Genomic DNA, 24,930 nt, shown 5'->3' with positions numbered 1-24,930 from the left:
TGAGAATGTTTAAAGTAAAGGCATGCAACCAAGAACCGGGGCTGTGCGTTCGAATGCTGGGATGGTAGCTGACTGGTGGCCCTAAGACACAAATCCTTTTACTCTCTGTTTCCAGACCCCAAATTTCATGGAAGAAAAGCAACAAGCAGAGGATGGGAAAAACCAGATCAGGCTTCTGAGACCATCTCAGAGCCCATGCCACACTTAAGCATTTGGATTTCCATAGGGCAAAGAATCTAGCCATTTTGATTTTTTTTTGTGTGTTTTGTCTTCAATATTCACTGGAAAAACTGTTCCACATGTTGGTCTGTCTTGTCTGCTCTAGGATGGCTGTCGTGGGATCTTCAAAACTAATAAGTCAATAATTTTTAGTCATGGAAACTAGGAACTCAGACTAGACAGTTCTCAGAGTAATAAAAAGTAAAAGCAAGAGAAATTAGATCATAATAAAAGATGTGCCCTTATCGCTCCAGTTTAATAAGGGTCAAAATTATCTTTGTTTCCTTAAACTCCTCAATTTGTAAGCAGTATCTGGCTAAAGACTGTTGTCAGGAGGCCATGAGTAGGGGTTTTGAGAATTCAAACAGCCATGAGGAAAGACCACCTCCTGATTAAAATGTCCTGATTTTAGGGCAGGATATTCATTGGCCACCTTGATAACTATCCCCACCCAGTCCTCCTAATGGTGAGACTCCGAAGTAAAAGGCTAATAGCTTTAACTTTATAGGCTGGTGATACCTGGGCTTATTGTTTAGAATAACTGAGGTTGGGGGACAACATCTTGTGAATGGTCTCCATAGTGGGTACAGAACAACACAGGGCTGAGGACTTCCCAGAACCATGCATACATGTGTAGTTGCTTCAGTATCCATGAAAGGGTTACCCCCCCCCCCCACACACACACACACACTCTCTCTCTCTCTCTCTCTCTCTCACACACACACACACTTATAATCATGTATGCCTTCAACAAAATTGCACTGCATCTGCAGAGCACACAAACTTAGCAAGTATTCCAGTGTTTAATTACTGCTAAAGTCATTCCGGGTTTTTGACACAGATTCTATTTTAGTAAGATAAACTCAGCATAACCCAACATTGCCAAAACCGAATTCCTAAGGTAGATGACTAAAATAAACCAGCAATAAACATTGGCTGTTGGGTTGGGAATCATATCTCTGTAATGTAGACACAGCATTAATGACTCATTTTAAGTAACAGTCTCTCCCAGGGATTACTGGGACGAGGGATCAGAGAAAACAGTCCATTTCTTTTAGGCTGTAGGACTGAAGAGGATTATGAACAAGCCAGACAAGGATTCTGTTAGGTCTACTTTGCAAAAATAGACACACACTCAGCCCCTGGAGTCCAAAAGGAGAGCCACTTGGACAGGCTGCTTTGAGACACAAGTAAGGCTTTGGTAGAAACCATCGTTGGGGCTGAGGTGGCTGACTCTAGGAATAGTTCTCTCATCCTTTTGAAGATGTAGTGTGTCCCCAGTCCACCTACTTCATCTTAAATGACACCAGTTACCTTGTCCCCATTGGGTGCTTCCATGTTCCTCTGTTGCTTGGAATTAGTGGGTGGATTTGGACCGCCTTTCCTTTCTATGTTCGAATTTGAAGTTTTTGGTCCACTAGGTTGAGATTTACAACTTCTCTGGTGTACAGGTAGGCGGTCCACAGCAAAAGTCCGGCCACAATTTGGGCAAGGCACAAGTGCGGCTTGACTCGCCCCCTCTTGGCTGGACTGTCCAGCTGGAAGGGGTTGAGGCTTCTGGGGCTGTGGCCGACGCAGCTCTCTAGGGAGTTGGTCATTCTCAATTTTCCACTTTTCCAAGCATTTGGGCTCATGGATAGGAAGGGACAGCGTGCCAAATTCCCTACCACAAATGTAACAGATGAGAGTCCTTGGTCGGGCTGGGATGCCGCTAGAAGCTTTCTTGAGACCAGTAGGAACATTAGAACTACCCATGCTTGGTGGTCCAGGGTTCTCACCCTTTGGCTTGCAGCTTCTCTGGTGAACCAGGAGACGGTCTGGCAAGAACGTGCGGCCGCAGTTTTCACAGGGCAGCAGCTGAGCCTGAGCACTCTGAAATGCTTCCTCATTGGCTGCCTGAAGGCTGTGGGAGTCAGTGCCACCGATGGGCTGCGGTTTGGAGGGTTCTGGCCTCCTCAGGTGCTTGGGTAGTTTGCTGTTCTCAGTGCGCCACTTCTCCAAGCACTGGGGCTCATGAATGGCAAGTGACTGGGACCCGAATTCTCGGCCACAAATATAGCATATCCGGAACCCTGGCCTGCGGGATGGGATCACAGGGGGTCTAGGCTGGGTTTCTGACATAATTCGACTTGAGCGTTTTGATAGAATCACTGTTCCCGGACGCCTTTTCTGAGTGTTGGCCTTTATGTTTTTGGTTAGACCGCCACACTGTGTTTCCTGCAGAAGGGTTGAATGGAGGTCACTCGGCAGGGTAGCCTGCTGGATAAGGAAGGTGGGCTCTTTGGAGAGGTGGATAGTTCCTTGTGATTGGCTGGAAATCCTTTCATTTCCGCTTTCCATGAACAGAGGAGGCTTTGTCTAGTACTTGCTGGAGTTTCAGACCACACTGGTTCTCGGCTGTTGCTTAGACTGGAGGCTAGTGACGCTGACCTGTCCTGGGCTTCCACATGTTGCCAGTACTTGGATCAATGACTCAGAGCGTCATTGGAGGGCAGCAGTCCGGAATGTGGGAAAGCCCCCATTAAACCTTAGATGTCTCCAAGATCTGTAAGGAACAGGAGATATAAATCAAGACGTTACTACACACAGACACACACACACACACACACACACACACACACACACACACACACACATCCCTTAGATCATAAACTGATAAAAGACAGCATTTTTGTTTTAAATGGCTATGTGGTCTGTTTGGCTAGCTTAGTAACCACCCATGCATTAGAGGTACTCAAGAAACATCAACACAAATGTGAATAGTTCATTTACAAATTGCAGTGTACTGAAATTAACAGAGCAGAATTATTCAAAAGGAAGGCTGAAGATGATATCCCATTGACACGGATGACACAAACTAACAGTCTGAGTTCAGGAAGTGGACTGTCCACAGAAGAGAAAGACGAAGAGAAACACAAAACTACAAACAAAAATTAAAGAGATCAACAGAGCTGGTCGAAAACCTTCATGATCCCACAAACGCCTCCTTCAGGGATTCTTAACTCTTCAGTGACATAGACTCCTTTGGTAATTGTGAAAACATCGGGTTTCTCGGGATGTTCAAAAGTAGGTTTTTTAACATTATTTAAAGGTGAAACACATTTTGTTGAAGTGTGTTAAGTATTTGAGGTGATGCTGTGTATTAAGGAATGGAGTGTCATAGACTTGTTGAGTACACTGAAGAGCCTGGATGAGATAACTGTGCATCTTTCTTGTGACTGCGCTGCTCATGCTTTTTTTTTTTCTTTCCATTTTTTATTAGGTATTTAGCTCATTTACTTTTTGGTTTTTCGAGACAGGGTTTCTCTGTATAGCCCTGGCTGTCCTGGAACTCACTTTGTAGACCAGGCTGGCCTCGAACTCAGAAATCCGCCTGCCTCTGCCTCCTGAGTGCTGGGACTAAAGGCGTGCGCCACCACGCCCGGCTTCAGGCATTGCTTGATGTATATTTTGCCAACCAGTTTTGGTAAAGAAAGAAAGAAAAAAAATATGGTCCCTGGTTTTCTGAAACAAACTAGAAGAAAAAGCTAATAGGATAATGAGACCTCACTACGGGTGGAAGCATAGGTGTTTTCATCTTGGGAGAAATCATGAGTGAATTTTATTGTGGGTTGACAAGCTAATTCTATCAGAAATCTTGGATCCTTGTTCATTTTCTGGGTCACTGGGTCAGGGCTGGAGCCCGAAAGCATCCATTTAGGTTGCGGGGTCTGCACCAGACCTGAGGTTCAGCATACATCAGCAAACATATGAGCTTAGAGTGCTAATATGAAAACCCCAGGTATAAGGTTTATAAGGGACAAAAAGAACTGTGAGATCTGAGCCCAGTGTCTGTATTTCTGGTGCCAAGAAAAGCCTGAACCTTTGTCGTTTGGAGATCAACTCAGGTCTGGCACAGAGAAGAAAGTGATTCTTCATCCTGACAGCTCCTAAGGCAGTGATGCTAACACGTGGCAACCAAAGAATGCGTTGGCCCAAACCCAGTGGCCTGCAGACAAAATGAAACTCAGAGAAACAGATCGCTTTCTCAGTATCCTTAGGAAAGATAGTGGACTCGGGAGCACGCAGAGCACAGGATAAGGGGGTTAGGGAATACACAAAGCACACTTATCAGTGTTGAGTAAAAGATACTCAGAGCCAATGTTATTCTGACCTAGTTATCCTTTTTCCCTGAAACCCGGAAGTTACAGATACTGAAAGTAGTGAAAGAGATTAGAAAACTCAATATAGTAAAACAGGCTCCCGTGCCTTAACCTGCTTCTCCATCTGTCTCTGTCTTTGTTTTTCTATCCCTCTTCCTCTCTATATATATGTATGCGTGCGTGTGTGCGCGCACACACACACGTACACACCCGTACACGTGCACACACACAAGCACACATGCACCCACACACACATGCACACACACATACACACAAGCACACATGCACACACACACACACAGAGCCAGTCCTCAGTGTGAGACTGAGAAAGCCCTATGACCTTCACCAACACCTCCTCTATCCCCGACCTTCTCATGACATAAGAGACTAATATTTAGTGAATGGCAACCATGGGCCCAACTGTGCTCTAGTTTTCATGTCTATGATTCAGTTAATTCAGAGACAGTGATGAGGCAGATATCATTACTCAATTTTATACACCAACCTCGACTCAGAAAAGGCAAGTTGGTTGGCCCAAGACAATTTCTAAATGACAGAACAGGGGGTTCAATTCCAGTTCCTGCTGGCTGGCGCCAGGGTACAGCTCTTTCCATTATCCATTCCACCTGAATTCCACGGAGCTCCTCTCCTTTAGTTTCCATCCCCATTTTAATGTACTATTCATATGCCTCCTGGGCAGGCGCCTAAGTTCTCTCCAATCTCTATGCTCGAAGAGGGAGATGGGAGGAGGATCGCAGATGGAAAAAACAGAACCGGGAGAGGAGCTCTCCCGAAGACAAGGATGTTCTGTATGAGACAGGGTCATTTTATTTTGCAGTAAATATGGTTTGCTAGACGTTTCTTCTAGTTGGAGTGTGGCGCATCCTTTCTCTGAACCTACCATCCTCTTCAGGATCACCTATCCAGCCATCGAAACATGGGCAGGGTGTGGGGTAGAGGTGTGTGAGAAAGTGACCGATTTAGTTGTCTTTTTTTAATTAGTTATTTTCTTCATTTACATTTCAAATGCTATCCCCAAAGCCCCCTATATCCTCTCCCCACCCTGCTCCCCAACCCACCCACTCCCACTTCCTGGCCCTGGCATTCCTCTGTACTGGGGCATATGATCTTCACAAGGCTAAGGGCCTCTCCTCCCATTGATGGCCGACTAGGCCAGACACAAGATGATCATGACACTATTCAATGAGGCCAACTGGTGTTTCACTGGCAGCTGTTCTCCACTGTCTTAACTGCACGAGAATACACCTTCACTCTGAAGACTGCCTCTGTAGCAAGCACAATGAAGCCTCTTAAGGTTCCCACTCCAATCATCAACTCTGTCCCTCTCCTGCAGGCATTTCTCATAGCAAGTGAAAAGCAAATGAGGAGGTACCTAGAAGCTGATCTATGGGGAAGGCGAGGAGCAGTGTATAATGTCTCTGCTGCTGACAGAGAAACCCTGTCTTGAAAAACAAACAAACAAACAAAAAAGCGATGCCTGAGCAGCGCAGTCACAAGAAAGATGCACAGTTATCTCATGCAGGCTCTTCAGTGCACGATACTCAAGAAGTCTATGACACTCCATTCCCTAATACAGAGCATCACCTCAAATACTGACCACAGCAAGGCAATGTGCCAGGGTAAGGATTATTGGTTGTTTACACTGTAAGTTGCTTATGAAAGCAAAAGTACTAGAAACACTCAATACATATATTTAATTCATGTAAAGAAATTGGCCTGTCACCCAGACACATCGTAAAACAACATTGCTCGTACATAAAGAGAAGCGATTTGAGAAGCCAGCCAGCCAGCTTTAGCCCAGGCATTTTAACCATATTTGCACATTGAACATTTCAGGAATGCCTTGGAGGGCTCATGTTTTATCAGGATCATGCCCCTTTCCATTCCCTTTAGGGTTCATGAGAAGGGAGAAGGAAACACAAATTTGAACATAAGAGTTGTGAGATTCCAGAGCCCATTTTTTTGCTTTACTCGGTGTTCTTTAAAAGGAAGGCCATCGAATGCAATCAAATGTGTGACCAAGTCTTTTAAAACTATTTTAATCCTTTAAAATAAATATAATAAACACACAAGATGGCCACTTTCTATAAGTACAGAACCCAAATTCTCCAAATGGGACAAAAATATAAGAAGTAGTTGAGGCTCATCCTGAATGGGCCCATTCAAAGGCCAAGAAGGTTTGATTGATTGTTCTGTCTTTTATGCTGTTTGGCAGCCTCCATTCTCTCTAGGCATCTTGTGTGAGTACAGCTTCCTAATGTATGCTCTGGTCTTCCTTACCTGAGAAACAAATATAGTCACTTATAGGGAGGCTTGTAGCAGGTATTATCCCTCCCAGAGTCTGGTGGGGGTTACTTACCAAAAGCCATTCTGCTCAACTCCCCTGGTTAATGCTGTCCTAACTTTTAGCTAGGCAGGTTTTTCAGCTAAAAGTCTATGAGTTCCTTTGTAGTTAGTGAACATATTGATGGGACTTGAGAAAGTTTCTTTTTTCTTTTGAGACAAGGTCTTAGCATGTGTCCCAGACTTGCTCCCACTTGACAAGTGCTACATTTATTGACACTGATGCTTAGAACATACATATAACGTCTGAAACCGTAGGAGTCATCTTGGAATAGTTTATATCCAAGTAACACTTGATGTGAGCCAGCATAGGCGTGAGTGAACTTGAGGCTCAGTTAAGTGTAAACCCCATTACATGAACCCGAGTACCGTTCTTAGACTTTATTCACACGAGACAAATGTCTATCTATATATTTTAGAGTTTTATTCATGAAAAATCTAAAAGTAATTAAGGGTTTTTAAAATGATTTAATAATGGTCATCGCTACAGCACAAAATAAATTCTTACTGCATAAATGACTGTTTTGTTGTATAAAACACTGGGAAAGACCACAGCTCTCCCCATGGACAGCATCTGCCATCAGTAGGAACTTCCTCCTGGAAGATCTGAGTCTTATCTCTCCAGGTCCCTCTTTTTTTTTTTGGTGTTGTTGTATTTTTGTTTTCTGAGACAGGGTTTCTCTATATAGATCTAGCTGTCCTGGAACTCACTTTGTAGACCAGGCTGGCCTCGAACTCAGAATTCCATCTGCCTCTGCCTCCCGAGTGCTGGGATTAAAGGCTAGTGCCAACACGCCCTCACCTTCCAGTCTTGGAAGTGGAGCTGTAACATCTCTTACGCTGGCCATTTTTTACTGCTAGTTTCATAAGTATCAGCTTTGTTCCTAATCAACAGCACCTTAAATTCCTTTTGTTCAAATAACATATATAGTTTATTTCCTGAGGGATGCAGACAGATTCAGAATAAGTAATTTTAAAAAATCTGTTCGATTTGAGGGACACATTATTTTTACGGCTGCAAAGTACAAATTCGAAGGAACTCTTTCCTAACATGACAGAGATTCAGGTGCTTGCCTCAACCATAAAACTTCCACTGAAAATGTGGTTGTGTGGCTTTAACAAAATGGTATTATGAGCTATAAAATGTCACTACTGTACTTGTTAATAATTGAATTAAATCATGAGGAGATACTTGTCATCTTAAGCTAGGTTATAGTTTGTTGAGTTTTGTATGCCTCTCTTTCTCTACTGATAACCCAGTCTCTCTCTCTCATACTATGGAGAGATATCAGCCCATCCCACTCAGAGACCAATGAATACCAGAAGAGCTGATGGAAGCTGGGTGGCTCACACTCTTCTAGAAAGAACTAGGGAAATGAGTGTTTGTGGTCCTCAGTAAATCTGAGGTAAACTGACAGAAGGTTCTATGAGAACAGCTGGGACCTGGAGGCTGTATGGCTTTAAAAACTCCAAGAATGGTATTGGAGACATAAAGATAGAGATGCTATTAAAACAAACAAGAAGAAGAAGAAGAAGAAGAAGAAGAAGAAACCATGTAGCTAGAGGTGTGGCTTTGAGGGACTGTGAGCATTTCTGATCTGGATCTTAATTGCTAATTTAAAAAAAATCCCCTTCCTCATTTTTTCTTCACTAAGAAAGATACTGAACCCCAAAGTTCTTTTACTTTCATGCATTCTAACTGCCTTCTGTGGACACAACAGTCTGTGGTGTTAAGAAAGCACTGGGAAAGGAGAGCAATGGACATTCTATGCTTCTAAGTAGAGCCTTCTGCATGGGCATTTATGTTGTTAAGACTCATAATATCATCCTATGTAAGCTAGGATTAGATCCAACCTGTACTTTTCACTCTATATTGAGTATCCAAATCACAGGATGTAAAATCACAAATGCCACACAGGTATGGCCACAGAACTGTCACACTGATACGTGGTGAGGTAGAGAAGTAACTAAGCAAACCACCAGTATGATTATGCAAGAGCCCTGTAATGTGCAGAAGAAACAACGTGTGATGAAAGAGAGAGAAAAAAGAAGAAAAGAATGGAGTGGGAGGATTCAGGAGAACAAGGACTGTTCACAGGAGAATCACTGTCCCCATTTAATTTATCTTGTAATAAAACACTGACCCAAAGCCCTTGGAGAGGAAAGTTGTTACTTGGCTTACAAGTTACAGTCTATCATCATCAAGGGAAGTAAAGGCAGGAACTCAAGGCAGGAAGCTGGATGCAGGAAGCTGGAGGCAAGAACTGAAACAGACCTTTGGAGAAAAAGCTGCTTTGGGCTTCCTCCCCATGGCTTGCTCAGCTTGTTTTCTTATACAACCCAAGACCTCCATGTCCAGGGATGGTGCCTCTCACCCTGAGCTGGACCCTTCCACTTCAATTTGTCAACCAAGAAAATGTTTCACAGGACAGTCTGATAGAGGAATTTTTCAAATTGAGGTTTCCTTTTCCCAGATAACTGTAGCTTGTGTCAAATTAACAATAGCAATAATAGCCAAAAACTAACCAGCGGTTCACATACTGTGTTTTTTCATATTCCAGATGATTTTATTCCAAGTACTGGGGCCAGAGGCCAATTGTGCCCCATATGTATACATTCATTGTAGTCGTCAAAGTGCTAAAAATGAATTGCCACTACATTTAAAATTTGAGATATCACATGAATGGTTGCTTGTATTTACTTGACATGTAAGATCTAGCCTTAAGAACCTACATTCCTGTCCCATAACCAATATGAGTCAAAGCACAGTGAAAGCCATAGGTCAGATGGGCAATATGGATTCTTCCAAAGTTTCTCAACCAGTTCACATCACTGATTTATAGGTCAGGCTTACCCCTAGGGCTATTTGGAGTCTGTAAGATTGCTTGTGAACCTCATTTGAAACTGACCCTTTTCCACAGTTTTCTTCTTAACTGGATATTTGAAAAATGCTTCAAAGATTTATAAATCCCAACTCTTCAGAAACTGAGGACCCAGTTGAAGATATATTATCTTTCCTGGAAGATATGACTGCTAAAGCCACAGCATACTCATGGGTGAAAACTTAATAGAAAATCTTGCAAATGAAAGTAGGCTAAAGAGGAAATTAATGGTTTAAGGAGTGAGGGAAGTGCCAAGGAGAAAGGAGTGGCAGTGATGTAAGGAGGAATAAGTTATTGGAGGATCAGTGGTGCCACATGAAATCTCAATCAGAAAGGACAAAGGACCCTGGATTTAGAAAACCCATAAGGATAACAGAAGGGGGGACAATGGCAAGAAAAAAAAAGTGTTTCTTGGGATAATCTGAATATTTTGAAGTCATTTGCATATGTATTATCAATCCATATCATTCGAGCTATTTTATATAAGCCAATGGATATTGCTTTACCACTTAATGTCTTTCCATATGTGGGATGTTAGATGTTTGCTTGCTTGTTTTTTCTAAAGAACTAGACAGTGAAAGACTCAAATAATCTACTAACAATAAAAGCAGTCGTTGGGTTTTCAGGACTTGATCTGGAAATCTCTCATTGGAGAAGATGGAAGAATTTGGTCTACTTTTTCCTCTGTTTCCAGCTTGCCAAGCTGTTTTGTCAAGAAGTAAGTATAAATTAGATTGAAATGAAAATGTGGGAGAACAGAGCTGTAACTCCTTCTCAACCTAGAATGAGATCTCTTTACTCTATCAAGAAGATAAAGTTGATTACTACCAAAAATGAGGAAACCGGATACTCAGCTTTTAGTATTCAAACTTTAAAAGAATTTCAAATCAATGCATGGTTTACCAGTCCCATCCTATGAGATGCCCAACAGAGTTTGACTGTTGTAATTCTCTTGACTCATTATCAATGTTCCTATTTTAGCATAGACTGCCAAGCCAAGGATGACAGCATTCGAAGTGTTGTCACTGCTGTAGTGTGTCCAGGTGGGAACAAACACAATCCATAGGACTAACCTTGGCTGGCATCAGTTGGCAAGAGACAGATGGCTGTCACTGTGTCCTTGAGGCACCTTTCTAGCCATACCCTCCACTGACCTAATAACAGACTCAGCACTGTGCCTTAGCTCTATTCTACCCCCCAGGAGGTCAGAGTCTCCCAGAGCCTGGCTAACTCTTAAACTTATCATTAAGACCATTCATTTTAAACATCAACACTGTTAATAATGCTCTCTTTACCCAAAGCTGTATCTGAAGCAAGTCCTTGGCCAGAAAGTCAAAAGCAGACCAGGACCCACGGACACGCTGGATTTCTACTGTGCCGGTCAATGAATGAGGCTTTATTTCCTGATTTCCTCACTGACAAGCAGTGAGTCTGGAGACTTCATAGTTTACTTATGCTCACACGATAAAATGCTGTTTCTCACTGTGGGCTTTTATTGCTGTGGACCTATGACCATCCTATGCAGATATGTTACCCAAAAGCTATTGTCATTTTGCTTGATGTCACCAAATGATGGAAACTCTTTCCCAGCCGATATGGTTAGAACTCATTGATGATTCAGAATTCTCTGTAATACATCCTTTCCCTTCTCAGGAAAACTTAAAGATACCCTTTGCTGGTGAAAACCACTAGACTTCATCTCCTGCGTTCTGTGAGAAACTTACTCCTTTCTCTGTGTCCCATGAGCCCAAGCAAAGCATGAAATGTGGTGAGAGCTCTTTATTTTAAAACCTCATCACTTATAGCTTAGATATCTTGTCGTTTACAGCATACTGAAAGCTTCCTGCCACTCCAAGTCAAATTCCTATCAAATGCCATGGATGTCAGAGTATCTGCTTGTTTACTTGTAGTGGAGAAAAAAGAAGATCTATGTATACATTTTCAGGTACACAGAAGATGGCAAAGGCCAAGTATTTGCCCCATTTTATTTGTGTTTTCAACTGCCCCACCTCCCATCACCTTTTGTATCCTATGTCACCCACATCATTTTCAGTACCATTTCTCTTTACATCTAGGACAAGCCAATGCAATAAGGGCAGATTCAGGAAATGAATATAGAATGGGGCATGCCATGGTCGACTCTATAGATGTCCTAATTTGGCTGGAATGGCAACAATGTTAACAAGTTCCCATGTAGAATATGCCATTTAAATATTAACTCTATTATAGTTTACAGAAAGCAGATCATTGTATATTACAATGTTATGGGCTCTTTCTGGTCACAAACATGAAGTCTTGCCTGTTCCTAAGCATCAGAGAAAGAAGGAATTTGAAACACGCAAAGAGCTAAACAAATACTTGCTGACTTCAAGGACAGAGGGAGAACTGAACAAGCCAAGATACGTGGGTTGCCCTGGAATCTGGAGAGAGTTGGAAAAAGATTCTCTCTAAGGGGTTTTGAAAGGAATGTGATCTTTTTAACATCTCAGCTTAGTGACCTCTGACATAGAACTCTCCCATAATGAAGTTGTGATTTCTTTTTTTAAGCCATTAATTTTATGGCAACTTACAACACATAATAAGAAATGAAATCATCTTGAGAAGAGGAACTCAGCTTTGTGAATGAAGCAGCCTTTTGCAAAGGGGTTCTTCTGCCAGCTCTGTCCATGCTTTGCTCTGGAATTTTAAGTCATGGCACAGTAACAACTCAGTGCCTTGGTGAGATGCCCCAGTAGATTGTCTTGAAATGAGCTGTAATGAAATTCACTCTATGAGGTAACCCAATCACAAAAGAACACACATGATATGCACTCACTGATAAGTGGATATTAGCCCAGAAACTTAGAATACCCAATATACAATTTGCAAAACACATGAAACTCAAGAGAAGGAAGACCAAGGTGTGGACACTTTGTTTCTTCTTAGAATGGAGAACAAAATACCCATGGAAGGAGTTACAGAGACAAAGTTCAGAGCTGAGACAGAAGGAAGGATGATTCAGAGACTGCCCCACCCAGGGAATCCATTTCATACTCAGTCACCAAACCCAGACACTATTGCATATGCCAGAAAGATTTTGCTGACAGGACCCTGATATAGCTAGCTGTCTCTTGTGAGGCTATGCCAGTGCCTGGCAAATACAGAAGTGGATGCTCACCTATTGGATGGAACACAGGGCCCCGAATGAAGGAGCTAGAGAAAGTACCCAAGGAGCTAAAGGGGTCTGCCACCCTCTAGGAGGAACAACAATATGAACTAACCAGTACCCACCAGAGCTCATGTCTCTAGCTGCATATGTAGCAGAAGATGGCCTAGTTGGCCATCAATGGGAGGAGAGGCCCTTGGTCTTGCAGAAATTCTATGCCCCAGTATAGAGGAATTCCAGGACCAGGAAGTAGGAGTGGTTAGGTTGGGGAGCAGGGTGGGGGGAGGGTATAGGAGACTTTCAGGGTAGCATTTGAAATGTAAATGAAGAAAATATCTAATAAAAATTAAAAATTTTAAAAATTAAAAAAAAAAAAGAAATTCACTCTATAATGGCAGAGGAACACACACACAACAGTGCCCAGTGAGTCCTAGTGTCACTCACTAAGTGGGTGAGAACGCCCAACCACAGTGCCTGGCAACGTTTAATTTTGTTTTATGCCACCTGTGGTCGGAACGAATTTCCTGGCTCGTCCACATTATCCTCTTCCTTCTTTGACTATGCTAATTGTTTCGTGTTGCTAATTTACATCAGAGAGAATCATCATTAAGTATCACCTTCAGAAACTTGACTTAAACGCACATTGCTTTTGCCCAGTCCCTGGCATTTCTTATTAATGCAGGTGTGTCATGTGCCATGCTTCATGGAGATCCTTTCTTCCTGCAACCATGCTGTCCATGCTGCAAGCAGCTTTCTCTAGTGACTGGAAGGAGGTGAGTGGACCTTGTGGAGAAAGAGGAGTCTCTATAAGACTTGATTCTGCTAATGCATTCCTGTTTTGTCAAATCACTCATTCTGTGTGTGGAGTTCTGGCATAATGGAGACCTCCCGATTTTCTGTCCCCCTGTGTATGCTTCCTGTTTAACTTCTTACATGACCCCCAGCCCCGGCATCAGCCATTCTTGGCCATCACTGTTACCAAACTCGATGAGTGCACTGCATAAATGTGAGGAAACCACAGATGAAACTGTAGTGTGCTGTACAAAATGTATAGGAACATTGGAGACTGCTGCTTGTGATACCCGGAGAAAAATGTTCTCCGTTTTACTATGTGAGAGATTATTTTGTTCTTAAGTGGATCATATTTGAGGCTTCTCCCAAGCTAGAAAAGGCTCACACAGAGGAGGAGGATTGCTGTTAACGTGATGTGCCCGCCCTAAGGGTGGGAGGATCTTGCTGTTTTCCTGCTGTGTACCGTCCCCCCCAGGAACAACGATACGGACAGTTACTCAGTGGCAGAGCTTGGTGCTTAAAGCCTGGGTGAATGATGGTTTGTCTCTGTTTCTCATCATGCCTGCAGATCCCAGTTGTGGCCATATGGTTTGCTGGGTGCCAAGTTTCCCCTCTGTGTGGGACAGAAGTGACTGCTCTCATACACTGAGGGAGTTCCCATTGGCCACGGTTCATGTTATCCTTTTCTCATAGTGTAGTCCTTCAAAATGCATCTTCTTGTCCAGATACTAAAAACTGCATTAATTTTTAGGTATTATGATGGCATTATAGTTATGTTTTAATTTTAATTTTTATTAAGGTAATAATAGATTCAATATAGTCAACAGAAATAACTGGGAGATCCCTTGTGTATTTGTTCTCTTTCCTCCTGTTTGTAAAACTAAAGTATAATGTGTGACTAGAGTGACAGTTATGAATAAAATCCAGGATACTCATTTCAGTTGTTTGTGTGAATTTAGCTTTATATAACTTTGCTGCATGTATAAGTATCCACAGACAAGGTACCAAATGGCTCCAATACTATAAAGATCCTGTTTTCCTATTTTTAGCATTTTCTACCTTCTTTCCATTATTTCTCTCACATCCTCATCCCTACCCTCACTAACCACAAATCTGCCTTTCATTCTGAAAATGTTATAATTTTGAAATATTATGTAAATGAATGTAGACAGTATATAGACTTTTTCACTGAGCATAACTTCATGACGTTGTATAGTTCAACAATCTACTGCTTTTCATTGTTCCGTAATGTAGGATTTTATGTACATGTCATACTTTGCTTCACTGCTGAAGTACAGTTTAGACAGTTACAGTTTTGTTACTATGATCTTTCTTATGACAAAACACGTTGAATAGCTTTCTGAAGGATGCAGAGAAGTCAGGTAGGCGTGGAAGGAAAGATAATTTTAGTCAGTGGAGCAGCAGCATTTATAAAGATACAAGTACCCAAAGCATGACACTCTTACAAAATGACAGGGCCTGGCTTACAGGGAGGATCCGGTTTCTGTATGATATGTATAAGGTTTTGTCAGAGAGGAGCTTAAGTGTGTGTATGCACGTGGGAAGATAGGGTCATTCGTACATGAATGTTTGAGTATAGAATTAAGTGTGAGTGGGTGAGTGTGTGGGTGGATACAATTTATGGGACTACATACATGAAAGTATGACAGTGAGCATGCATATGCACAGATGAGTGAGTGTGTGTGTGTGTGTGTGTGTGTGTGTGTGTGTGTGTGTGTGTGTGTGTGTGAAGGTACAAAAGTGTAGAGAGAAGTGAGCATTTAGGTGCTGGGAATTGTTTGATGGGATGTGTGCATGGATGTAGGTGGAAACACATATCTATATCCATAAAGGAATGTGAGTGAGTATGTTGATGGGTATGTGTGGATGAGTTCCAGTGGGAGAGACATACAGATAGACAGACAGACAGATGGGGCTCAGGGAGGGGGAAGGCTGCTGGGAGGCTGAGAACTGTAGATGAAATGAAAAGGAAAGTGATGAAAAATTAAGTGAACAAACTAGGATATATTGAAACAAATGATGAGCTGCCTTACAGTTAGTATCAGGAATTTTAATTCCGCTGTAGGAAACAGGAACATTCCACAGATTTGCTTATAATAATTCTTGCCACACTTAATTGGCAAAAGAACATGGATTATGAAATCTAAACACCTTTAGCTTCTAACTCTTAGAAACAAGGTAAAGCAAGTTTTCAGTTTCTTAAAATGATGTATTGTAGCAGGAACAGTGAAATGCTGGGGGCCACGCAGCAGCAAAAGCAGCTCCTGCAGGAGGAACTAACTGAAGACTGCTTGAGAGACCAAGGACAGACTTGCAGACAATGTCAGCCAATCAGAAACTGCTGTTTAGAAGAGATGCTTTCTTGGGACGAATGGGGCGAAGGGTGGAGGGTATTAAAGGAGCTTGCAGCCCCTTTTCTCACCTGCTCATGGAGTCTGTGTCATTGACTCTGTGCCATCTCACCTCCAACGCCCAAGGACAGGTAGGGTCAGGTGGCAAGTACTCCAGGGCACAGGCAGCAATATAGTACAGCTTCCTTTAAAAGAAAACTTTTAGCAGGAAACGAGATTGGTGTAATTTACAAAAATACAACTTATACCCAACTAGTAAGACTTCTATGCTCCTTCCAACACAGAGATCATGAGTAATACTCATTTCAGTTGCTCCACCAATGCCCCACCTTACGTCACTGATAGCTGACATATGCCTAAATATTTTTGCTCAAAAACGTTGACAAACACCTCTGAACTAGTCTGTGTAGTTTTTTTACTTAATCACACTGAGCTTAAGTCACGAGAGAAATTCATCTTCAACAATATATTTTGTTAGGGAAACAAGATGGTTTCCTATTCGCTTTTCTGTTGTGTATCTTTCTGTATCACTCTCCACTTTAGTTTTTGAGCCAAGGCCCCTCATTGAGCCTGGAGCTTTCTGTGTCTGATAAACCACTGACCTGTCAGTCTGTCTCTTCTCCAACCCAAATGCTGGATTTAGAGGCAAGAACCTCCACAGATTTCTCAATGGATCCTGGAGGTTCACTCTGGCCCCGTGCTTGTACAGCACACATTTTGCCCACTGACTCATCTCTCCAGGATCTTGGTTCTTAATTGAATTATCACCATTAGTAGGGGGAAAGCCATAGAGTGAAGCAAATTGCTTAAATATATTGGTACGGTCTAATTTTCTAAGGAAAAGCAGAAAAAGTCATTAGCCAAAGTGCTGGGACTGCTTCTCTAGTGTCCAAAGATTCTAGTGTTGTCTCTTTATTTGTTTTGCTTTATTACCTCTGCATAAACTTGGACTTTGGTTCATAGCATAGTTCTCAAAGTCCTATCAGCTGGAATTTTGAGTGAAGTTCTTAACATCTCTGGACCTGTTTCTTCCTGTTTTGTGGATATAAAAGTCACCTGGCAGGGTTGTTATGAAGAGTAAACATAAGATGTTTAGTGCTGGCAGATACCAGGTATGAGATATATAATATATATATATATATAAAATGATTGTTATTATAGTGCTTTCAAATGCCATCTTCAGACATGATCATATCTTTGTACATAATGCAGCAGACCAGAAAATATAATTAGTGACATTTCTGAAATTATTCTCCTTTTTATTAAAATACCCCAACAAGTTCCCAAGTTTTCATTTCCCAGCTAACTCAAACCACATTTTATTTAGATTCAATTGAAAGACATTTCAGCCACAGTCCTGGAAATACTGAGAACTCTAGGGAAACATAAGTGTGTTTTCTAACCTCATCCAAACTGTATGGAACATTGTAATCCTGCTTGACAGCACTGCTCCCTTTACTAAGGATACTTGCTCCATCTCCCAGTTAGCTGCCCCTAGCTAACCATGTTCCCTGGCACTGCCGCTGACTCGCACAGTGCTGGCTCGTAGCACTCGGCTGTGCAATGGCCTTTTCCAAACCCTTCTTACAAGATGGCTCAGAGTGGTCTTCAGGATTCTTAAGTGGTTCAAGCAAGTGACTTTAACAAATATGGAGTGGAAAACCCAATGTGGGCAAAGCATGATTAAAAGTTTGCCTGGCAACAATGAGACTTGCTTTTTAGCCTTCTGAAAGCGATGAGCAATGGCTACGGAATTATTTTGGATTCTAGACCCAAGAACAGAGTCTCCTATGCTCAAGCTAAGAATTCACCATCAACAAGGCCACCCTCATTAAGTGACAAGCATGGAAAAATCTATTCTCGGCTGCAATACACATGAAGCACAGCATACTCCATTGTACATACGTCCTTTGGACATATAGCATATAGTTGTATATATAGGACATATAGCAGAAGTTTGTGTGTGTGTATGTGTGTATCTCCATCCTTTGGACATATAGAGAAGTGCTGGGTCATATGGTAGTTTTATTTTTATTTCCACGGGAATATCCATACATTTTTCCATAATAGTGATGTGAATTTATATTCTCACTAACAGTGTGCCCCTGAAAGTCCACCTTTGACCCGACCTTTTCCAGTTCCTCTTTTTAAAAAATAATTCTAATTCATATGAGGTGGCTTTGACTTGCACTTCCTTGATGATTAGTGATGTTTAACATTTTTTTTTTAATTTATTTACTTAAACTTATCAGCCATTTGAGTAGAATGGTGGTTACCAGCAGCTGGAGCCTGGGTGTAAAGGGAAGATAATGGTTAAAAGATCCAGGTTGGGTTGTGAACAATAAAGGCAGACACTTGATGTCTAGACTGCACACAGTTCACCAGGCCCTTGTGTGCTCTGTGGGCTTTATAGACTCAAGGTATATTCAATCACTGTCTCTCCCATTGTCTACTTTAGCTTTCTTTTAAAGGTTGTACACTGCTTCTGATTTCCTTGTTCACAGCTCTATGGTCCTTGTTTCTAATTCTGTGTATGGTTGGAGTGCATACGTGTATGTGGGTTTGTATGTGTGTGGGTACACACATGTACATGCATGGGGGGGGTGTTAGATAATATTGGGTGTCTTCCTTGACCACTCTCCATTTTATTTCCTGAGCCTGGAACTTGCTGATTCAGCTAGTCTAGGCTAGCCAACTTACCTCAGGGTGCCGTGTCCTTACCTTTGGAGAGCAAGGACTGCCAGGGCTACCACCGTCTCCTACTGTTTTTGCTTTCATACATGGTTTCTGGGGATCTGAACTCTAGTCCTCTACTAGTGTGGCAAGTACTTTCTCCACTGAGGCATCTTTCTTGCCCCAAACTCTGGAAGCTTTAAAGTTCATATCATATGGGGGAAATTGCAGAGTCTGGGAAAATGTCTCAAGCCATTATGGAGTCAGTATTTGAGAAGGGACTCAAATTTGGAGGTTTACCCTGCAAATGCCCTGTGAAAGATGGCACAATTTTAGGCTGCAAATCTTGATTCTTTTTTACTTAACTGTGAAGTTCTGGATCCAAAATTAATAATAAAATTAATTTGGTCTAACTAGAGGTAATGAATTTTGAGTGTATCACAATAACACCTATGTTATTTAGGCAAAGGATGGATAGCATCCTCTTAAGTCACTTTAATTGAAAACAGCACTTGCTGTTTACCATAAGTTTCTCCCAGAAGACTCTGTAGAAAACTTTATTTGGGAATTTCTTATCACCCATTCATGCCCCAATAGTTAGGATAATTGAATTCCACTTGAGGTTGTGTTTTACATAGGAAAGGCTGACTGATGAGGGGAATGTGGTTTTAATCTTGGTTTGTTCCATGTCATGTGTTTCATATATAAGATGGCTAGCTTGGAAATAAACAGATAATGCAATTCCAAGATTTATCTGATTTTAACATTGCACAATCACCTAGTATTTTTTGAGAGGGAAAAATGCCATGAACCAAGTCAAATATTATATTAACTTTTTATTACATGTTTATGAGTGCACTTTGACTATATTGTATTTATATGCTTTAATGAATATATATGGCCAGTAATGAGCTAGCTAGAGGATTATTACTCATATTTATCATCATTTCATTTTGTTCTCTGCTTTTAATTGCCCCTCTCTGAGTACAGACCTCCTCAGCTGCTAACATACAACACACACACACATGTACCGCCCCCCATTTCCATATGCTTGTTGGCAATGTATTAATAATAACCCTAATGTTTGCCAAGCAATTATTTAATCCAGGATGGCTTCTTATCAAACCTGGGTTGTAACTTGGGTCACGTGGTACTGACAAGGCTGGCAATGGCTGAAACCTGAAGTACGGTTTTTCCAAATTGTTTACCTCTTCGGTCTCCAGATTGTTGTCTCTCTTGTTTGTTTGACTGATTGCTTCTTTTGTTGTTGCTGTTCATATCATAAGCTGCTCTTTTGACAAGTATTTAAACTTGGGATAAGATGCTCTCCGTTGCCCTAACTGCCCATCTAGAGCCCCAATCTGACCACAGTTTGCATGTGGGATCCATGCCAATGCAACCGGCACAAGAAGAAGGGCAAAAAGCAACAACACATTAAAACCAGCAGCAGTTTTTCTTCCCCGTGGAGCCCTCTGCTAAATTCACAGAAAAGAGAGTAACTCTTTTTGTGTGGTCCATTTTTTTTTTTCCTGCTTATGAGTTTGGGTGTGTCTCCTTTTTCAGAGGACTTCACTTCTGTGCTCCTTTGACCCACCTGATGTTGGATACCTTGTGATACCGCATTAACACACACAGGGTGTGTCTACATCTAACTCTTGGATGTCCAGCTATTCCTTTTGAATGCTTGCCTGTGCTCAGAACACCACGGCCAGGCGGGTTGCCTAATCATTCACATCCCATGTCCACCGTGGCATAGAAGGACCACATTCGACCTTGACTCTCCAAGTCATTTATTTTCCCAGCAACTACATTTATCTCTGCAAATTACAACCAGAAGCCAGTGCCAGGACCCAGACCAGATGCTTACAGACGCCCCACCATCCTCAAAACAGAGCTCAAACTCTTGACCATTGAGGTCCTCTGTAATCTAGGATTACTCTCTCCCGGGTCCCTATCTTGCTTCCCTTTTCCCTTCCTCTGTAAGTGTTACACTCATTCCACCTCAAGTTTCTTAAACAATCCAGAGTCTTGTTTTTTTCCCTCAGTAGACAGGGTGGAGGCTTCTCGTGTGTCCTTCCTCTTGCCTAAAACCTTCCTCTAGTTCTTTGACTGGCTTTCTGACTTCTCTCTTCCTGTCTCTCTGCAAACGTTATCAACCCAGAGAGGCCTTTCCTGGTTGATCCTCTTTTTGTAACTGCTGTCACTTTCATTGAAACACACAACCATGTGTGCACATACCCACATGCACATACGCACGTACATACGTGTTCTGCAGTCACGGCCAACAGTTCTGTTCAGTGACATCACAGCTTGTTTTCTGAACTGCATTTACAACATGTGGTTTTGTTTTGGTTTTTGCTTTGCACGTGTGGTATCCATTTCCTTCATATGGACACGAATTCCTAGGCACTGGGGACTTATTTGCTCTCTACAGTTGGACTGACAGCCCATGGCCAATTGCCAGACCTATGGTAGGTGCTAACAAAACACAGCTTATGTTGAAAGAAATTAGCTTTGTTTTGCATTACATTTTCAACAGAACTCAAGATTATTATTTAAATTAAAAAAAGAGAATGGAAAAGGACTTTTAGTGAAGATTTTGGTTTTTTTTTTTTTTTTAAGTCTTAGGAATACTTCAATATACAAATCTTGTTAATTCCTCTTCATAAAGGGATTACTATTCTATTTAGCCTGAGATATGTAACTATAATTACTGCAGGACAAATAAGACCCCAGGCAAAGACTATGCATTGAACCAGTGTACCTAAGAAAGTAATGATACTGATATTTGCAAAAATGTCATAGACAAAACAAAAAAGGATGGAAACATAAAAGTATAATAAACTGTACTTCTGCATTAGAAGCCATTGATTTTCAAAATTAAGATAATTAAAAGACCCCATTGGACTTGCAAACTTTATATGCCCCAGTACAGGGGAATGCCAGGACCAAAAAGGGGGAGTGGGTGGGTAGGGGAGTAGGGGGGGGTATGGGGGACTTTTGGTATAGCATTGGAAATGTAAATGAGCTAAATACCTAATAAAAAATGGAAAAAACCGTAAAAAAGTTATTTTTAAAAGAAAAAAAAAGATAATTAAAAGACAAGTGACAGGGTGGGAAATGTACTTAAGATTTATAGCTATAAAGAATTTGTTGTGTATATCTGTATGTGTGCGCATAAAACAAGACAATCCAAATTTTAATATTACTAATGACAAAAGTTATCTACTCATAGAACTTGGGAAATAATATACAATGTTACTGGTTGTTTGGCATCAGAAAAAAAGGCTAACATTTTTCTGTAGCTGGAGAGATGGCTCAGTGGTTAAGAGCACTGGCTACTCTTGCAGAGGGTTTAGGTTCAATTCCTAGTACCCACACAATGGCTAACAACTGCTTGTAGCACTAGTCTCAGAATCGAACAACCTCTTCTGGCCTCTTTGGTCACAAGGTACGCAGACATACATGCAGACAAGACCTCTATGACCATAAAAAAATCTTTTAAATGAAAAATATGTAAACAAAACCCACAGAGATTGTAGACATGCATACTGCAATGCCTGAAGCTAAAAGGATTGTCAATCCAATTGTTAATAAGGATGTGGGAAATCTTCCCGGTAGGAATGTGAAGTGCTACAACCACACTGAAGAACTGTTTGGCACTTAGCAATATGCATAGGCTACACATTGTATAAAATATAAAATTATATATCTACAGAAGCTCACATATAGATAAATGCCCATGGGAGCCTTACTCATACTAATGAAAACTGAAAACACATTTCCACCTCAGCAGGTAAAATATAAAAATTATGGTGTCTTCTTACATAGAGGGTTGACTCGTAATACAAAAAGCCTACCAAGATACAATATGAATCCTCTCAAAACACACGATGCTGAAAATGTCAGATACAAAAGAATATGTGCTTAATTACTGCACATATGTGACAAGTGACATGCTAGAGTAGGCAGTGCTATTCTGTGGTAACAGCACTCATTGGTCCTTCTGTGATGTGAAGATGAGCATAGTTTGATGCAACCACAAAGATGCTGGCCACGCTGACATCTTTGGTGACATTATCTGTCCAGCTTATCAGTGTGGCTACTCAAAAGGAGGGTGTCTAGTGTGTGACTTATGGCTCATTAAAGGTAAGGAAAAACTTCTAAGTAGGTCATAGTGTGAATAAATTAAAAACAGACTTGTGAGGAAGTGCCTGCCCCACTTCATTAGTCAATAACAAATTCAAGTTATTACTCTGCTAAGATAGCATTATTATACTCAAGAAAAGTTAAATATTCTCCTTACCGTGCTTATCAGTTTCACTCCTAAGTGTGAACCAAAGATAAATAAAGACATAGGCACCAGAAGGCTTGGGCACATTTTGAGAGTCCACATGGAAGGGATCAGGGCAGCAGTTGTCTCCCTGCACCTGGCATATTCCTCTAAGCTCAGTGACCTCCATGTTCAACTTGTTGCAACACACGGGGATTTCTTTCTTTTCAAAACTGAACAATGTTCTATTCCACTCATCTGTTGATGGACTTTTAGATGTCCTATCTTGGTGCTTGAATGATGCTGCACTACAAATGGGGTAGAGCATACTGATTTCATTTCCTTTGGACATACATATAGAAGAAATGAGATTTCTGGCTCATATGGTAGATTTATTTTTATTTCCACAGGAATATCCATACGCTCGTCCATAATAGTGGTATGAATTTACATTCTCACTAACAGTGTATCCCTGAGAGTCCTCCTTTCACACCACCTTTGCCAGTTCCTCTTTAAAAAAATTTTTTTTTGGTAAATGCCATTCTAATTCATGTGAGGTGGCTTTTGACTAGAGATGAATTTGACCTGCATTTCCTTGATGAATAGTGATATGTAATATTTTATTTCTTTAAACTTATCAGTCATTTGAGTAGAACGGAGGTTGGCATCAGCTTGAGCCTGGGTGTGAAGGGAAGATAATGGTTAAAGGGTCCAAGTTGTTGAGTTTAATTACTGGGGACCAAACACAAACCCCAGTGATGGAAGACATGAGGATGCAGTATATTTCTGCAATTTATCAAGCTAGAGAATCACAAGCATTCATTCCACCGACAAAGAACAAAGCAAATAAGGCCACCGTGGGAAGTAATGGGCACTTCAGTTTAGCTCACTCTGACAATCAGTTCCTGCCACTTACTTCACGAGAACCCCTCACGACAGTCCCTAAATGCATGGATATTTTGTCAGATGTATCTCAATACAGCTGGAAGACTTAAAGAATGAAATTGGTGGAAAGAAGGGACTTGTGTAGGAGTGTTTACAGCTGCTTGGTTACAGCAGGTCCAAACTGGAAAGAAATCAAATACCAATGAATGGATCAGCTAAACAAATGTGGAACAATCAGAGTTATGCTCATCCATCAAAGAACTGAGCAGAGGCACCCAGAGGAGCACGGAACAGCCAAGAAACGTGTCTCCACATCCACAGGAGGTAGAAACAGGGACACACTTTGCATGACTGGAGTCATCCTGAGTTCATGAGGGGGGGGGGGGCATATCAGTCTCTGGTGACCGAAGCCAGCACAGTGGAGAGAAGGCAAACCGGAAGTCAAAAGAACAGTTTCTGGGGTGACGCAAATGCCCCTGCCTCGGTTGAGAGGATTTCTATGTGGCTATCGTCTGTTAAATTATTTAAGAATTTGAAACTTAGTGCTAAAGTTTGGTTGTATTTCACTCAGGTGACTTTTTTAAACCTTTAATTCAACTGAGTAACTGGAGCCTTTAACACCGCTTCTTTTGTGGATAAACTGGCCAATACATTTAATACAGTGGTAGGGTTAAAACAGACTTCCCTTGGAAGGAAATTCTTTAGGTTGTGTCTTTCAGTGAAATTTGATTCTCTTTTTAGCCATTACAGCATTTAAGTAACAGTTCATGCCTTGTTGTCGACACTATCCAAGGAAGGAAGTAAAATGTTATTTTGGAAAATATCGTTACAATCATTAAGACTAACTTCTAATTGAATTTCTTTTCTCTCACAGAGACATCATTGCCGCCCCCAGGAATGGAGGGTGTGGAGGAGATCTAGGTAACAACTGACGGCTGACTGAAAGTCAAGCTTCAGAGTGAGGCGCTGTGACACAAGAGAGAACACAGTCCCCCAGACATACCTTAGATTTGTCCTCTTCTGGATGCTTGGCCTTTGCTGTGGCGTTCCAGCTCCCTGTGAGGAGCCACAGAGGATGGCGCAGGAGCTGGGAACTCTAAGGTTCACATTTCTCCTGCGGGGACTTGGAGTTAGCAGGTATAGCTGCCGTGTAAAAGGAACCCCAGCTTCTGTTGCCTGGATA

General features: G+C 41.6%; 1 protein-coding gene across 9 annotated transcripts; it reads right to left on the bottom strand.

Annotated features, from left to right (window-relative positions):
- Positions 1-1,003: 1,003 nt before the first annotated feature.
- On the bottom strand, positions 1,004-24,930 carry Zfp474 (zinc finger protein 474). 9 transcript variants are annotated; one of them, XM_030250572.1, is made up of 6 exons: positions 24,751-24,930; positions 16,850-16,972; positions 15,988-16,114; positions 13,370-13,535; positions 12,178-12,358; positions 1,004-2,764 (listed from the first exon to the last, which is right to left on the bottom strand). In XM_030250572.1, the coding sequence occupies exon 6, from the start codon at positions 2,557-2,559 to the stop codon at positions 1,516-1,518; it is 1,044 nt and encodes a 347-aa protein (XP_030106432.1). In that variant the 5' UTR covers positions 2,560-2,764; positions 12,178-12,358; positions 13,370-13,535; positions 15,988-16,114; positions 16,850-16,972; positions 24,751-24,930; the 3' UTR covers positions 1,004-1,515. The 9 variants fall into 9 exon arrangements, with proteins under 9 accessions (XP_030106432.1, XP_030106431.1, XP_030106433.1 ...); XM_030250571.1 differs by having other exon boundaries at positions 13,395-13,535; XM_030250573.1 differs by lacking the exon at positions 12,178-12,358 and having other exon boundaries at positions 13,395-13,535.

This window comes from Mus musculus, chromosome 18 (genome assembly GCF_000001635.26).
Source record: "Mus musculus strain C57BL/6J chromosome 18, GRCm38.p6 C57BL/6J".
NCBI classification, from domain to species: domain Eukaryota; kingdom Metazoa; phylum Chordata; class Mammalia; order Rodentia; family Muridae; genus Mus; species Mus musculus.
This window is presented reverse-complemented; position numbering and strand designations above follow the sequence as displayed.